A 16,766-nucleotide genomic window follows, 5' to 3' on the forward strand; every position below is an offset into this window, starting at 1 on the left:
GGCCGCAACATGGCGGCGCGGGGGCCGCCGGGAGCGGCGATGGCGGCGCCGGGAGCGGCGATGGCGGCGCCGGGAGCGGCGATGGCGGCGCCGGGAGCGGCGATGGCGGCGCCGGGAGCGGGGCCGGGGCCGGGGCGCTGCGCTCACTTCGTGCTGAGGAAGAGGCGCTTCTGCAGGATGATCCCGGCGCCCGGCAGGCGCTTCTGCGGCGAGCACGGGCACGAAGAGGTACAGGGACGGCCGGCCGGGCGTGGGGTGGCCCCGCTCCCGTGGCACGGGTGGGAGAGGCAGCGCCGGTGCCTCCCTTGAGCCTCTATGTGCCGGGCAGCCCAGCGGTAGCCCTGACCTTGCATTAGGGGTTTATTCTTTTAGGATCCAGTCAAGTATTAAGTTCTCGTCTCTGTTTCTCCGTTCCGGTTAACTAAGTTATTCTGCATAGCTGTTTTATGAAGCTGATGCCCCTCAACAATTTCTTTAAAACACAACGCTGAATGCATGCTGAAGTGTTTTCTAAAACTTTTCTAACTAGGAACAAAATGACAGAAAAAGAATTCCGTGCCCTCTTGATCCAAAACAGTGAGTATATGTAAAAGTTTTTCCCGTTCTTTGTCAGTATTCACATGATACTTACTTTTCTCTCCATTTGGCTTTTAGCACTGTCTATGAAGACCAACTACAAAAGCATTTAAAAAAATGTAACTCAAGAGAGAAGCCAAAGCCTGTAAGTGCAGTGTAATTTCAGCACTTCCTCTCGGATTTAAGACCTAAAACATTACAGTTCTGCAGGGAATTTTCTGTGCTGACAGCAGCTGTGAGCTGCAGGGCAGCAGGTCTAGCAAAGCACTACTGCTGAAATGCAACTCACATTCTAGTCCCCTCATGTTCTCTGCCCCTTCTCATTGTAATTTGGTACACTTTTTCAATTCTTGGTTACAAATAAAAATGTTGAATTAATTTTTCTCAGAAACAACCCAGGGAAGAGGCTCTCACAATGCCATTCATTTCAGAGGCTGGGTGAGAGCTTGTCCTGAGAAAGCAAAACCTGCAGAGAAGCTCTGGGTATCCCAGGCACTTGCCCACTCCAGGCAGGCTGGCAGTGAGCCACGGAGAGCCTGGCTGACAGCTGCTGAGGGAAGCAACAGGACGTGTTTATACAGCGCTTTCAAGAAAGCAGAGGATGGCTTCTTTATTGCCTGCCTTTCTGCCTTATTCGAATTGCACCTTTAGTATTCCCTGGGAAACCTGAAAATGGTCTCTGGAATCTGTCTAGTAAGCCCTGACTGCTTTACTCTTATGAACATGTTCAATCTTGTAACACTGTGTCAGAAGAGTAATTTCTGGCTGGGATTCAGTATCAAACTATAGGAAGGAAAATTACTTGGAAAATCTTAACCTTGCAGTGGATTCTTATTGCTACATACCTTACATAAGAACACTAAAGAATTTAGCTATTTGATTCCTGGTAATTAACTGAATCAAATTTATTTTCTTTTTTTTTTTTTTAAGGTCTACTTTGTTCAAGATATTAATGCTGGTTTAAAAGATGTAGTAGAAATATCAGAAAAACAAGTGAGTACATTATTTGGTTTTAGGTTCAATCCATACATTACATGTTGCAACTTATGACTATAAAAATACAGAAAATTTCACATTTATTGGTGTCACTTCTTTTCCTTAAAAAGGTTCCTCTATCTTCTTTATCTCTTGAAGAGCTGCAGAATTTAATTATCAAGTTGAAAAAAGCAAGTAATGGTGAGCTTAATACTAAATACTAAAAGTTTGTGTGTAACCTATCTTAAATTGAATTGATTAATTATTTCATTGCTATTTTTGTTGTTAGATACCTGTAAAAATAAGATAGGTGCCATAAAACACATCTGAAATAGTTATCAGGCAGACTTCCAATAGCTAAATTTTACTCCAAATAGTAAACTAGAATGAAAGAGTGATAAAACTCCAATCCTGTGTTCCCTTCCTTTTTTCTTTTTTTTTCTCACTCAGATATCACTACAGATAATATATCTGTTATAAACATATGATGATAGATTTACACTCCCAGCAGACTGCTTTATTAGTGCTTCAAACTGAGCTCATGTCACAATTGTAATTATGTGTGTTACAAACTAGGAACCCTTGGAAACTCAAAGCTATACCTGAAAGTTTTGCATTTGCTTTCAGGCCTGGAAGTTCATCTTAAGGAACAAATACTGTCCCACCAGGCTTTACAAGAAGCCTTAAGTGACCCAAAGAATGGGGAATCTGCTTTCAAACACCTGAAACAACAGGTTTGGTCTGATTTAGTAATAACTCTAGAGGAGTTTGGACAGGGAATTGTGCTGCTGTAAATTTGAGTGACTGGGTGCATAATTCCAGTTGCTTCCCACAGAGGGAATCTGATATGGTAAAACAGAAGATATAATCCCTTTCCTCTGTACACACATCATCTTTTCCCTAATCTCTCACTGAAAGGAAGGCTTTAAAAAGTCTTCGGTGGTTCGGTGAAGGTATAATTTTTCTATAAGGCATTACAAAACACAGGGTATATATTTTCTTGGTTCACAAATAATCTTTTGATGTTTGTAGGCTTCTATTTTAGGTAACATGGAAAAATTGCATTTACTTGGTCCAGGAAGGTGTTTTGTTGAGTTTGGAGCTGGGCGAGGAAAGCTGTCTCATTGGGTTGATATTGCCTTAGAGAATGTTGAAAATGTTCAATTTTTACTTGTGGAAAGGGCAACCACAAGATTCAAGGTAAGAGGATATTGTTACATTAGTAAAGTATAATTTTTAAACCATTGCCATGGAAACTGTTAGTGTTTACTTTTTATCCTTACTTACATTTAAATTTTACAAGTTATACATTCCATACTTTACCAATAGCAAATTTTTTAGAAAAAAAATCTTGATGTTTAATGTTGGAAATTCACAGATGTCGATTTGACAAGGAAAAAGTCTGACATTAATACCTGGATCAAAATTATAGTTATTAGTGACCAATCCTATGAAATCTCTTGTTCTGTTTCAACAGGTGGATGGAAAACACAAAAGGAGAGATTCTATATTTGAGAGGCTTCAAGTAGACATTCAGCACTTATGTTTAAGTAAGTTCCTTCTTGGCCTGTGTCATTCTGAAATAGAGGCTTATTTTTAAATTTTGAATTGAGGTTCCAGTCAGTTTGTGTGTAACATGCTTAAATGTACTTGGTTCTGAAGATTATTCTCAGTGGTTGCTTGGACATGTTGATGCTGTATGTTTACACATATATGCAGACAGGTATGTGCGAATATACGTAGATACACATATACTTTAGATGGAGGTTTAAAGTTTTCTACTTTTTATACACTCATAGGACATCATTATAGGTGAGGAAATACCAAAACAAATAAATTTTGAAGGTTTTTTAGCACTTGCAGAATTAAACATGCTGGCATTGTTTGTTTTGCTTAATTCTACACATAAGTCATGCACCATCAATGCTACAGAATTTGTGGGAGCATGTGTCAGCAGGAGATGCATTAATGTCATATTTGCTTTTCATAGGCAGTATAGAAAGGCTGAAATGGTTAAATGTGCTTCCCAGCCACTGCATCCTATTGTTTTAATTTGTCTTAACAAAATGTGCCAATCAATGTATTTTTAGTCATGGCAAACATTTATTTCTAAGTCTGCTGTAATTATATTATTCAGAAAAAGCAGAGATGCTGGGGTAGTTGTGGATTGGATGGACGTTTGTTGGTTGTTTTTTTTCTTCCCTCCAGATAAAGTACCTATTTTGGAGAAGAAAAAATTACCAGTGGTAGGAATTGGGAAGCATTTGTGTGGTGCTGCAACAGGTATGAATTACAGATGTGTGAAGTGCAGAAAGTCAGGATATAAGCCTTACACTGTGAATGCACTGATCTTCCACATTGTCCTTTTAAACTGTTCTTGCCCTCTAAACCTTTTCTGGTGAACACAGTAATTATATTCTAAATATCTCTAGGCTCCAGTGGAATAGTAAAAGGATACTCTAGGCAGAAGTGAAGCCCTTCTTGGCTTTAATAGATTAGAACGGAGAACAATGTGTGGTGGCATGGGTAATATATTTGAGAGTACTTTTTTTAGCACAGTTGCTTCTTCTTTGAAACAATTCTCTTTCTAAAATTTTATTGGCTGTCTGCATATGTATCCCAAACACAAATAAGATTGTGTTTCTGTCCTGATAACTTTAAACTAATACAGTTTTTTAATGTTGTATGGCTATTGTGTTGAGAATGTCATCTCTGTCATGCTACCTATAAAGGTGTCATATTTGAGATGTCTAAGTTAAGCATTTAAGAAGTATATGTGCATATATAATAGACTGTGTCCTAGATATCAAACTTTTAGAGCAAATATTCATGTGTTTTACAGGGAGGAGATTTTCCTACAATGCCAATTTTTTAATCAAACTATTTTAAATTCACTTTTGAAGAACAAATATTTCAGAGGATAAGGTCTTAGAAGCTCCAGAGAAACCACATTTAGGGTTTTCATATTTTCAAAGCATATTTGTAATTTTTAGTTATCATTGAACTTGCTTTTTGGCTTAGTTTGTGATGTGTAACTTTATTCTTCTCTGTGGGAAGCACATTGCAACGATACAGCCTGTATAAATAATGGCATGGATATTTTTTGTTCCTTCTCAGATCTTGCTTTGAGATGCTTGGTTGAAAGTTACACCACTAGCTGTGATGGAGAAGATGAAGAGCCTGCACCAAAACGCTGCAGGGCTGCTCAGACAGAGGTGGCTCCTCACAAATCTGCTGGTAATGAAAGCACCACAGAAGTCCGTAAACCTGTAGCTGGAATTGTTATTGCTCTGTGTTGCCATCACAAGTGTGACTGGACACATTATGTAGGCAGAGAGTTCTTTAAATCAACAGGACTGGGACCAGTAGAATTCCATTATTTTCAGAGAATGAGTAGTTGGGCCACTTGTGGCATGCAAGAAACCACAAGCAAAGTTTCTGCAAGTGAAGACGGTGAAGATCAAACTAATGACACAGAAGAACATGAGCACACCCTCAGCAGGACAGCAAGTGGTTCTGATACTTTACAAGGGTATGTAGGTTTTTTCCCTAGCAAATGGACTCCAGCAGAAAAGCTATGTATAGTGGCACATTAAATTGCTTTGGGTCCTCAAAAGGACTAATTTTGCAGAAACATTTAATTACTAAACTTATAGAGATATTTTACTTTAAAAATATGATTTTCATGAACGTACATTTCAAAATATTTCAATAGCCATGCTTAACCTGACTGGACTGAAATGAACTTACAATGATTTTGGTAGTTTTTCTAAGCTTAAGTACTAATGTTAATTACCAAAACTATTTTCTGACAGCTGTCATTGCTTCTTTCCTTTATCTGGAACCAGGATACTGAGTGTTGAGGAACGGAAGGAGATCGGTTGCCTCTGCAAACGGCTGATTGATCACGGACGGATTGAGTATTTACAGCAGCAAGGATACAAGGCTGCAATGCAGTATTATACAGAGCCTGCTGTGTCCTTGGAGAATGTCCTGTTGACAGCTGTCCCAAATCCTCCTTTGATACCAGAGCCAACTGTATGACAGGAGATAGATTTGGAATTGGTAGGAAAAAAAAAAAACTCTATAAAACTTATCTGGGTTTTTTTAAAAATCTAATTAATTTTTTACAAAAAAAAAACAACTTATATCATCTTTCCTGTACCCAGGAAAAGGTCTTATACTTTTCAGCTTCACTGGGAATTACAAATACACAAACGAGTTCTCATCAGCAAAAAAATAAAAATCCCTAAAAATACTTGAAACCTGTTGTAGCCTCTTTGCTGTGAAGAAGTGTACTTGATATTTTCTTCCATTCACAGTTACATTCTTTATTCATTAGGATTCATGACAGGAGGAGAACCAGAAGTACAACTTTCCACATTTCCTGAAAGACAACAGGTTAAAATAAGAGAAGTTGACATACTTTATTCTCACTTTGAAGTTCAGACTAGCTTTGTATTTCTTCTTAAAATATTTAAGTAGGCCTAAGTACTTTGATCAGCCTGTGCTGCTAGAGAATCTATTCAGAAAGAAAACTTATGTCTAAAGTGTCATCTTGATATATTTTCGCTAATTTGATAGTTCATTCATGAAATATTGATAAGAAAAAAGCTGTCTTAGTGTTCTAAATCAAGAACATTACATTCACTTTTTAAGCCTTCACAAAACACAAAAAGAAGATCAGCAAGAACATTTTATAGCTGCAGTGAAGTGCTCAGTGCAAGTAACAGCTGCCAACTGAAAATCTGTTCCAAAGTGCTTATTTGGGTCTCTTATTGCAATGTTAAAACTGTTACCCCAGAGACAATGAACAGCAAATTTTTTTCATATTTTAGAAATGGGATGAAACTGGGGGTGTTTTGTTTAAGTGACTGTATTTTGTGTCAGGGAAAGCAAGTTGTGAGAAACATCTGTTAATCAGGTGTTGATATTTCATTGCTAAAAGATGTATCTTAGGAACATAGACATTTCTCCCTTAATCATCCTCTGGAAGTACCATCTGGACAACATCTAAAAATAGGAAAAGTTGAGCTTCATAAATTAAAGGACACTAGAAGACCTTCACTATGTAAACTGATTAAATTGCAAATATGAAACACAGTCATCAGCTTCTCTTTATCCATGGTGTAGGTAACTCAGGCACATTTAATACAGTGCTCCATGGTTCCAGTATGTTCCTACCAGAATCTGTGCTTTTTGTTGGAAACCTACTGTGCCAACTCCTGCTAAAAGTGCCCCTGTCCTCAGTAAAAGCCTATTTACAGATTTTTTTGGAAACTATTACTCATTTATTAAGAAGGTTATTCATGTTTCATATTTATACATATCCTAGATTTTATTTATCCAGTTTATCCCTCTCTTCCTCACTGTATTGTGGAGAGATCAGAATTAATAAAAAAGACATACCTGTTTTCTTGAGTGATTCCTGGATATACAAGTGCATGAAGTCAATGCCAAACATTTCCTGTTGCTCCTCCTCATCTGTGTTCTCACATGGAGGGAGTGTTACCTCTAGCTCCAGTGGGTTGTCTCTGAAGTTAACAAATCTAGGAATTCACCAGAAAAGGTTAATCTTGCAGTAAGTTTTGTCCAGAGAAAATAATTCTTTTGAAATTGAATTAAGATTTCTCAAATGCTATTTTAAGCAAAAGGAAATGAAGTTCTTGTTATACTAAACTCACCACTCTATCAGTAGAAATAAGTAAGTTAAGAAGATGCTTTATAATAGTAACTGATTGTGGTGGGGAAACATTGTGGTCCTCATAATTTTGTCTTCAGTTTGTGACCCCACTGCCAGATGTTTTGAGCTTTCACAAACAGGTGAGTGTGGTTGAGAACAGTGCAAGTGGCTCCTCCCAGCTTTGCAAGGCAGGAGCCAGTCCTGTCTCTTTATTCTCTATATCCTTGGGCCTATGCTTGTGCATATTTAGTTAAGGAGGTTCTTCCAAAAGAGCTGAGAGCAGGAATTATCTTCCTGGGTTAGGCATGGTTTATGCAGACTAGGATTCTTTCTCTAAAACAGCCAGCATCCAGTAATCCAAATGAAAATGCTAACAACAGGGAAGTTTCTGTCACAGTATACTAAGGAGTAATTAAAATTCTACCGCTTAAGAATTTACATAATTTTGTATTTTTCATCTCAAGTACATGACAGTTTCATCCATTTCCTTAAACCTAATAAATTTTATTTAATTCTGAATGCTTGAATTCTCAATGGCAAAGTTCTACTTTCTGTCATTTTAATGCCTGCCACATTTTTCTGCGAGCTCTTGCCTTCAGAGAGTGATATCAAAGGACAATTATAGTGGAAGGGCTATGAAATGAGTATTGTCTACTTTTCATGTGAGACTGTAGCTATCTTAATTTACTTCTTTAACTAAGTTTCACTACACAAAGCTTACTTCACCAGATCCTTAATTGTTGTGAATCTGTGTAATTATGCTGATTTATTGTATCCATCTGTACAACTGTGGTAATACCTTTTCCTCTCCCTTAGTATCACTTATGATCTACAGCTCAAGGGGGGCTTTAAAAAGTATTTTCTAGTTATTTTCATTTGTATTACTGGTGCTTTTTCTTACCTCAGATTTGTCATATCCTTCATACAAGCTGGAATATCCTTAAGTTTGTTGTTGCTAAGAACAAGAGTACTAAGATTTTTCATATTACCAATGGTTTCTGGCAAAGAGTTTATTTCATTCCTTTGGAGCCATAAAGTGTGGAGGTTTTCCATTCTGAAAAATAGGTATTTGTTCAATGGATCAAGATTCAATTAATTCTCAATTAATTCTCTCAGTCATTACTATAAAATTAATTTTTTAGTCACATAAAGGACTCATAATGCAACAAGTCTCAATGGAAACCCCATATCCAAGATAATCACCTAATCTGTTCAAAAATGTGATTGACAATAAATACTTAACCTTATAGTTGATACTGAATTTATTGTTAATTAAATTGATTATTCCAGCTTATCTAAAACATCATATTAGAGCTGATAAAATCTTGACTTTGGAGTGAGGTTAACATAAAAATCTTTTGAAGTACTGTTTATTAATTAGAATTTCAACACAGTGCAATTGAGACTAAAATTAGCTTTGAGTGTATTTACCTGTCAATTGCATCAGGAAGCTCCTGGAGTTTGTTTCCCCCCATATCTAACCATTCTAGATTTGGCATATTGAGGAGAGCTGAAGGGATGGCAGTAAACTGATTCATGCACAAATCTATGTGTGACAGCTTCTTTAAATCACTGAGCTGAAAAGAAGGGGAGATTTAATGCAATTTTGTGTAGCTGCTGCATCTGTACAGCACTTATCTAGTAATGTTGAGAAACATTACAACACATTTTGGAGCCAGTAAACACAAAATGGTTTTGAGTTCCAGCAGCTGATAGTACCTGACAATAGCAGTTTTGCCTCAAAGGTAGATAGGTTGGGAACTGGTAAGGCAGCAGAACTTTACCTCCCACCCAGTAGTGAGTGCCATAAATGCTGACTACAATGCAGATATACCCCAAGCCTCAAGGAAGGAGAATGTTAAAGACAGCACTGTCCTTAGAATTTCATACTCCATGCAATATGCCATTTTTTGTTTGTAAAATATTTAGATTTTTATGTATCAAATTTCATGGACTGTAATTCAGAGTGAACCATAACACCTTCCATGCTGTGCAGTCTACTACCCTGGCAAGACATTCTAAAAAAGCAACACAGTATCACAGCACCTAAGTAATTTGGTGAATTATGCCTTCAGGTGCTTTTGCAATGTTCAAGTGGTACAAAAATGTTTTATAGCAGATCTGGTGCAATTGTCTAAACACTGAGTGCCACTCAAGTGTACATAACCAAAGCTTCCCAGTGATCACATTGCCGCAGTCTCCATCAGACATAACTATGTCCTATGTTTCTGTGTTACACCCTGCAACCTGGATCCACTGAGATTTTGTAAATTCTGGATTTGGGTTAATAGTACATATTTCCATTTGAAGATTCTATGCTATTGTTATTTGGACCCACTACATTTTCAAGACACTGATTGGTGTCAAACATTGCCATGACTGGTTTTTTAAATAAAACAAGTAAATATAGTTACATACTTGTCATCTCTAAGAGACTAATAGTTATAGATGCAGGTCTCTCACATTTTGGTCTGTTCATTCTCTCATAATTGTTTTAAACATTTGAGAACAACAATTGTTCACCTCTGCAAAGGCAGTTGTATAAATCACACAACCCCTCTATCAGATCTATCTGTTCTCGTAAAGATGCTTACAGGTGTCTCCTGACATGGTGTGAATTTGTACTCTCAGCCATAAAAGGGAACTTCTCTGTGCTAAGGCATCAGATTCTTAGTGGGGTAATTCAGTGACAATATCCAGTCTAAACAAATTGATATGGAGTGTGTCACCACCCTCCATGCACTGCTTATTTATCTGGCCAAAATAAAGACTGGCTCCTTCAGCTACTCAGGTGTATGTATGTGCTTCTCATGTGGCTTCAGTTTGACCAGTCATGGAAAGGTTGTTCACATCAGTGTGGAGTACTGTGAAATCACAGCTTCACAGCAAATCTGAAAACAGAAAAGCAACACATAATGATAATTTGCTTTGGATAAATTCAAAATATGCATTAAACAAAACTAAACAGTCTGTCAAAACCTGAGGAGGAAGATCAGAGATACTTCTGTTGACAGCCAGTTCCAGTCTTTCCAGACTGATGCAGTTACTTATTTCCTTAGGAACAGATTTTATTCTGTTGTAACTGAGAAGCAGCTCTTGGAGGCTGGTGAGCTGGCCTGAGGAGAGTACAAATGAGAAATGTTCATGTTTATTCTACTTGAAGCACAATATTATTTGTTTTGCTTTATCCTTTTGCTGTTATAAAAACTCTATGTGTTCTCACAAAACAAAACAAATTACTGAACTGTAAATACCAGCACCTCAGGACTCTTTAGTACAGGACTGCAATCTAGCTGAGTGCTTCAAGGAAAAACCCAAAACCAAAAAATTGTGACTAGGCTACTCCTGTCATGGACTCAGGACATGAAGTCTGTTTTCCAGTATCACTTTGCTAGTTGCTTTCTGATGTCTAGTCCCTGCTGTGTAAACAGGTCCTTTTTTGTGTCATGAGGAGCTTTCACAGAGATATATCTCTTCCATCCAGCCCATTTTTAGTTTATAGGGATTTTACAGTTTGGAGATCTCTATCTTACTGTCAGATTAAAATAATCTGTTTTCTAACTACCCAATAGGATTATTAGACAAGCAATGGGCAAAAAATGGAACATTTGTGCAAGACCAATTTTCTTAGAAAAGCAGCTTAAAATAAAAGAAGCACAGCTTACCAATTTCTTTAGGTACACTTTCAATTGAGTTCCTTGATAGATCCAGAACAACAAGGCTGTGAAATCTTCCAATAAACTGAGGAATTTTCTGCAAACTAGTTCTGTGAAGCTGCCATTCCTGGAGATGGATTAGTTTCAATAAGCACGAAGGTAATGTCTGCAATAGGAAATATAAACCAGAAGAAATTTGGCTTAGAATATGGGCTGAGGCAGAAGTTTGATTTGAAACACTAACAGTCTGTCCTTTTTCTTAAGCTATACTTTAACATGTAGGTTACAAAATTAAGCTGAATAACTGTTTTCTAAAATATGCCAGAAGTAGCAAGCATAACTGATACGATTTTAATATCATACATATTAGGAAAAGGTTTACATTTTATAAAGGCTTACATCAATATATTAGGAAAAGATTCTTCCCCCAGGGGGTGGTTGGGCACTGGAACAGGCTCCCCAGGGCAGTGGTCACAGCACTGAGCCTCATAGGGTTCAAGAAGTGTCTAGACAATGTTCTCAGACACATGGTGTGACTTGGAAATGGTGCTGTGCAAAGCCAGGAGTTAACTCAATGAACTCATCATATTCCATGATTCCATGATCCTGAAGGGAACATCAAGTGTGGATTGTCATTCTGATCACAGGCTGAACCTGCCTTCTTTTGGCTCCCAGGATTTAGATACCTGCACTACTGTCATTGACAAGTTTCAGACTTGTTTTTGTTTCTTTCTTTCTTTAAAATAAAAAATCAATATAACTGAAGATGAAACTGCTCTAAATAGATTGTTGCACAGAAAGGGAGATCTAAATTCTATTTCCTATTCTGTCAATAAAAACAGAGAGCAGCTGAGAGCAGAAGAGCTGAGGGATAAAAAACCTACAATGTCTGTACGTGAAGAGCTCTGAACAAGGACCACTGGCCTGCAGACCACCAAACTATGGCTGGGTCTGGCTGCCACGTTCTCACTGGCCTCAACACAAACTAATTATCACCACTTTCTAGGAGCTGGTCAGTGCATTTCTGCATGGCTCAGAGCACTGATGGCCTTCATTCTGCCAGCATTAACAGCAGATTAGCTCTGCACATGAGAAACAATAGTAATAGTGTTCTGGGACTCTACTGGCTCATTTTCACTCTTAGAAAGACAAAATAAACTATAAGAAATATCTTCATGCGCCCAAACACAGAGGGTTTTCATCCTGATACATTTCAGTAGTTCTGGTGTGTGAATGTTAAATGAGAATTTACATACTGAAAATCATACTCTGCAGTGAAAATAATTTCTAAAGCAGGAAAATATTTTGGACTTTGTTTTTGCAGAGTAACGCTTAATATTCAGGGCTAAAAAACACCCAGATTTCTTTTATACTCACAACAGTGTGTCCTAATTCACTGTTAGCAAAGCACAGTGAGCAGTTAATAGAACACAAATAAGTGTAAAGCTGTAAATATTACTTTTCTAATGCATCAGTCATTCAACACAAGCAGCATTCATTCCTATCAACACTACCTTCCATTCTTCTTCCTCTATCCTTAAAATTGCTCTTCCACCTTCATTAATAACTTTTTCTTTGAGCTTTGCTAAAGCAGCTCTCTCCTCCCAGACAAGCAGTAGCCTACAAGGGAAAAAAGATCTGCCAGTGGTGCCACAACAAATACAGCCAATAATTACTATCCTATCTATTTTCTGGAAAAAGAGACAAACACCACGTTGTTAAATAACCTTAATTTTATCTGGATGTTAATATACTATGAGTTGGGGAGAAAAAAAGCCCTTAATGTTTGGCTGAGGTTAATTTACAGGAATTCTATTTTACGCTTCTTCAAATTTACATTCACTTTCACCATGTTGCAGCAGGGCCACAGAATATAAAGTCATGTGGAATAAAGTTCTAAAGCACATTATCAAGCAGACTCCTAAAATTAAAGCCTTCCAGTCCACCACATATAAGTGCAAGAAAATAGATCAATCAGCTTCTTTAAGCTTGCTTGCCAAAGGGGACCTGTACAAGAATTATGACAAGGTCATTCTCTTTCTTTCTGCTTATATTGAGTAACTTTTGAGTTTGCTGTTCCACTTCAAACACATCTGATAAATTAGGAGTACCAAAAATTGAATTCTAAATCTCTTAAAATTTCATAAAATTGCTGGCCAGATAGAAGACCAAGCAACCCTGTTAATACCTCAATGGAGAAGAAAGCATAATATATCTTTACTGGTTAGAATAATTACAGAGCAGAGGATTTTACTATCTGAGTACAGGGGATTTAATCTATATACTAATATTTTTATAATAGACACTAGATAAATTCTAATCACAGGGAATCCTGCTGGAGTAACAACTAAGAAATGGAGCCTGCATGAGTTTGAAGAAACCAATTATAGTCTTCTGAAATGTAACATAATGTCTGGCTTTTCACATACTTAAAGAGTTACAATTTACCTACCTTCCTGCAGACCTCTGCCTGAATTCCTTTTCTTTCTGTAATTCTTCATTTATCTTGTGTATTCTCACTTCCCAGAGTGTCTTCACAGCAGAGAATGTTCCCAGGCAAACTGCAGTTTCAGCCATGATCCTTTACATGTTCAGATTTGCTTGCAGGAATCTGACTAAATTTCAGGCTCAATGTACTACTTCAGATATGGGTTACCAGATGGAGACAGCGACATGAAAAATAAAATACTGCAATACCAACTTCACTATGTTATCAAATGACTTAATATAGAGAACAGACAGGATTTTATCAACTGCTTTCTCTTTATAAAAATAGATAATTGCACCTAGTTACATTTTATTATAGTAAGAAATGGTATTTTTGCAAACTCTGCATTCTTATTCAGTGAACAACAGCTTCTCTCAGTTCCTTCAGTGGTAGGCTAAGTGTGGACCATAATTATTAAATGCAGATTTGTGCATTTGTTCCCATCCCAGGCATTAAACTGTTACCTGCAATCTAAGACAGTTCAATTCTGATAGCTGCATTCTGACACCTACCCGATTTAATACTTGTCACAAAAGGAGTTTTGCACTTTATAGAAACGGAACTGTTCCTGAAATTAATTAGTATACTTCATTTGCATTCATTTTCTTCATAGCTTAATTAATTACAATGCATTTTATAGTTAGCAATGCATTACCTTTAGGAAAATGCATTTAAATCCTTCTGATTTCTCTTTGAATGTTTGTGTATCCCTACTGAGCGTCAGAATTCACATGTGAAATTAAACTCAGTCTAAAGTTTTGAAATAATGTATCCTTTAGTGAGATAATTAATATCTATTGTCCTGAAGAGCAGCAAAATAGGATACTCACTCATCCTAATAGCTGCATCCCTCTAAAAATCATTCTTATTGCCATTACTGGAGCCAAGATACTGCTATTCAGATAAGCTTACAGGGCTAAACTTCAAACCAGCAGCAGTGTACTCTGAACACTGATGATCTGAATGCTCCCTTTCTAAGTTTTTACTGATACTTGTAGTGGCAAGTAAGAAAAATGTCCTATATATGCTTTAAACTAAAAAAAGTAAGAATAACTTTCTTCCAAACAAGCAAGTAGGTAACAAAAGAGGAATTTCATGTCTTTTCATACATGTATTTCCCTACAATAATTGCTGCAGGTCTGTCTTTTAGAACCAATTTTTTTCTTTCATATTTGTTTCTGTTATAATATTGTGTGGCCCTGGATAAGCCACAATTGCTTAGTGACCATTTTTATGTTCATTTGGCAATATCATTCTATTTTATGTTTACTATGACTTTTGCCAACATACTTATTTGTAAAGTCTGAAATTAAGTTAAAATGTGTAGGCAAATAAAATGTAAAATATCAGGATTGCTTTCTGTTGTAAAGAGAGCATAAAATCAAATTATAAAGCTTCAATAAAGAAGAATCTGGTCTAATACATTAATATTTATGATTCTTATGTGTTCTCTGTTTGTTAAGGAGAAATGGCAGGATTTGACAAGTGACACAAATGGCAACTCCAGCCTGGCAGTTCAGTCTGGCCTTTGGGTTCCTATAGAGGAATTGGATTTTTTCCTCTCAAGATAGGACTGTACACTTTTTCCCTCCCCCACGTAAATGTGATCACATTTACTAGTTTAGTTTGAAGGATTAGCTCCTCTTTCAGTGGTCAGAATAACTACCCTTCCCAGTCCCCATCTCAACATGCAACAGTAATGCTATGCATGCATGAGGTTCTTTGCTCCAGTTAGTGGTTACAATTCAAATTGCCAGATTTTTTCAAGTTTAAATTTCTATTGAGATCAAGTGATTAACTAATCTATCATTTCTTGTTGTTTAAAGATATTTTTTGAACTACAAGCCCTTTTAGCTAGAAAACTAGAAATCTTTTCATATAAATTGTGCAGAAAAGAGACATTTGTTAATAGTTGTACTACCAAACCCAGTATCATACTGTGCAGTCAAACCAATACTTATTTCTAGTAAAGCTTACTCTGGACAACTGTCTTTTGCATACCATTCAACAAATACTGCCCTAGAACCATGAAATATCAAAGGACCTAAGAATACAACTATTTTCAGGATTTCATTATATAAGAGGATTCCATCAAAAAGGTCTTATTATTCATCGAGAAAATAAAAACCATAATAATCTTGCCATTACAGACAACAATTCAGAAATTAATTCCCAAGTGTGGCTGTAAAACAACTACAAATTCATCCCAAGTAATCAGATCTCCCAACAACTTCACCTCCAAGCATTAGAAAGAGTTTAACAACAACTTACCTTAATTACTTGGTGTTTTCAAGGATTTTCTGTGACTCATTGCTTTCTGGACAAGAGCGGAGATAAATTATGAATCTTGTCTGCATTACCAAAGCCATTTAAAACTCTCACTCAGACTCCAGTGCAATGTCAGTCTAGTTCTAATTTTAACCTATGCTGAGAATAGAAGGCATCACATGAGGCACTTTTGCAACCCCCCAAAGCATTTACCACTGTTGAAGTCTAAGTTTGCTGAGTGTGACTGGGCTCCCCTAAACTGGACTCCCATTATCAGAAATTGTGAACAAAGAAGAACAAAGGAATATTGTTATGCTACACAATAAGTTTGTTTTGAACTAAAAATGACAATTAGAAACAAAGGCCAGTATTGAATTAAAAATGACTGCTTTCTTTAGAAATGTTTCTCTGTAAGGTAACTGAGCTTCAAAGTGCTATTAAACAGCAAAATTGACTAAACAGACAAGAAAAGGTATTACATCACTAAGTATTTTACTCATTACTTTTGCCAATGCTGAAGAATTCTCTTGCTGAAGAATTTTACTGCAAATTTTCAAAGTTCAGAAAGAAAAGTAATCTTTACCAAGATGTGCAGAGGGGTTATTACTCACCCCTTTTCGTGGTTCCAATTATGAAACATATTTTAACATTCTATTTCTTCAAATAGCCCTTGGAGAAGATAAAAGGAGAGCAAGTCTGTCAGAATCTTTTACTTCAATCAAATGGGAACAGAGACAACAATAGCTACAAGGTCACTATTTGACACAGGGATAGTTCAAACCAATTGAGCTGGAGTATAAAACATGAAGATAAAATTTTAAAAGCATCATTAATTTGGTTATAACTCTACCACACAGAACTTTATAACAAAGAAACCCAACCATCTCTAGTCCACAAACAACTAAATACATTAATACCATTACCTACTTAAAAAGACACTAAGTACTTTAGTTTTCAATCTTCTCCTTGATTCTGTCTTAAGTATTTCAAAGCAATTTTATTGTTTTCTTTCATACACTTATATTTCCTCAATTTATTTTCTCAATCATCATCAGATTAAAAAATATCCTAAGCCTTTAGACTAAGCCCTTACCACAACAATATACTTGTAGGGAAGTAG

At 36.7% G+C, this 16,766-nt stretch overlaps 2 protein-coding genes across 8 annotated transcripts; one reads left to right on the forward strand and one right to left on the reverse strand.

Annotated features, from left to right (window-relative positions):
- Positions 1–86: 86 nt before the first annotated feature.
- On the forward strand, positions 87–5,816 carry TRMT13 (tRNA methyltransferase 13). Of its 4 annotated transcripts, XM_021525152.3 has the most exons (11): positions 87–228; positions 530–576; positions 655–721; positions 1,507–1,569; positions 1,683–1,752; positions 2,179–2,285; positions 2,584–2,751; positions 3,029–3,101; positions 3,760–3,834; positions 4,669–5,083; positions 5,400–5,816. In XM_021525152.3, the coding sequence occupies exons 1-11, from the start codon at positions 103–105 to the stop codon at positions 5,593–5,595; spliced, it is 1,407 nt and encodes a 468-aa protein (XP_021380827.3). In that variant the 5' UTR covers positions 87–102; the 3' UTR covers positions 5,596–5,816. The 4 variants fall into 4 exon arrangements, with proteins under 4 accessions (XP_021380827.3, XP_085442040.1, XP_085442042.1 ...); XM_085585914.1 differs by having other exon boundaries at positions 530–1,269; XM_085585916.1 differs by lacking the exon at positions 530–576 and having other exon boundaries at positions 655–1,269.
- Positions 5,817–5,856: 40 nt separating this feature from the next.
- On the reverse strand, positions 5,857–16,746 carry LRRC39 (leucine rich repeat containing 39). Of its 4 annotated transcripts, XM_085585928.1 has the most exons (10): positions 16,258–16,746; positions 15,650–15,805; positions 13,343–13,526; positions 12,405–12,510; positions 10,900–11,056; positions 10,214–10,350; positions 8,666–8,811; positions 8,136–8,288; positions 6,961–7,100; positions 5,857–5,938 (listed from the first exon to the last, which is right to left on the reverse strand). In XM_085585928.1, the coding sequence occupies exons 3-10, from the start codon at positions 13,465–13,467 to the stop codon at positions 5,883–5,885; spliced, it is 1,020 nt and encodes a 339-aa protein (XP_085442054.1). In that variant the 5' UTR covers positions 13,468–13,526; positions 15,650–15,805; positions 16,258–16,746; the 3' UTR covers positions 5,857–5,882. The 4 variants fall into 4 exon arrangements, with proteins under 4 accessions (XP_085442054.1, XP_077641591.1, XP_077641590.1 ...); XM_077785465.2 differs by having other exon boundaries at positions 15,650–16,746; XM_077785464.2 differs by having other exon boundaries at positions 13,343–13,529; positions 15,650–16,746.
- Positions 16,747–16,766: the final 20 nt, after the last annotated feature.

This window comes from Lonchura striata, chromosome 8 (assembly GCF_050655825.1).
Source record: "Lonchura striata isolate lonStrDom1 chromosome 8, ASM5065582v1, whole genome shotgun sequence".
Classification (NCBI taxonomy): Eukaryota; Metazoa; Chordata; class Aves; order Passeriformes; family Estrildidae; genus Lonchura; species Lonchura striata.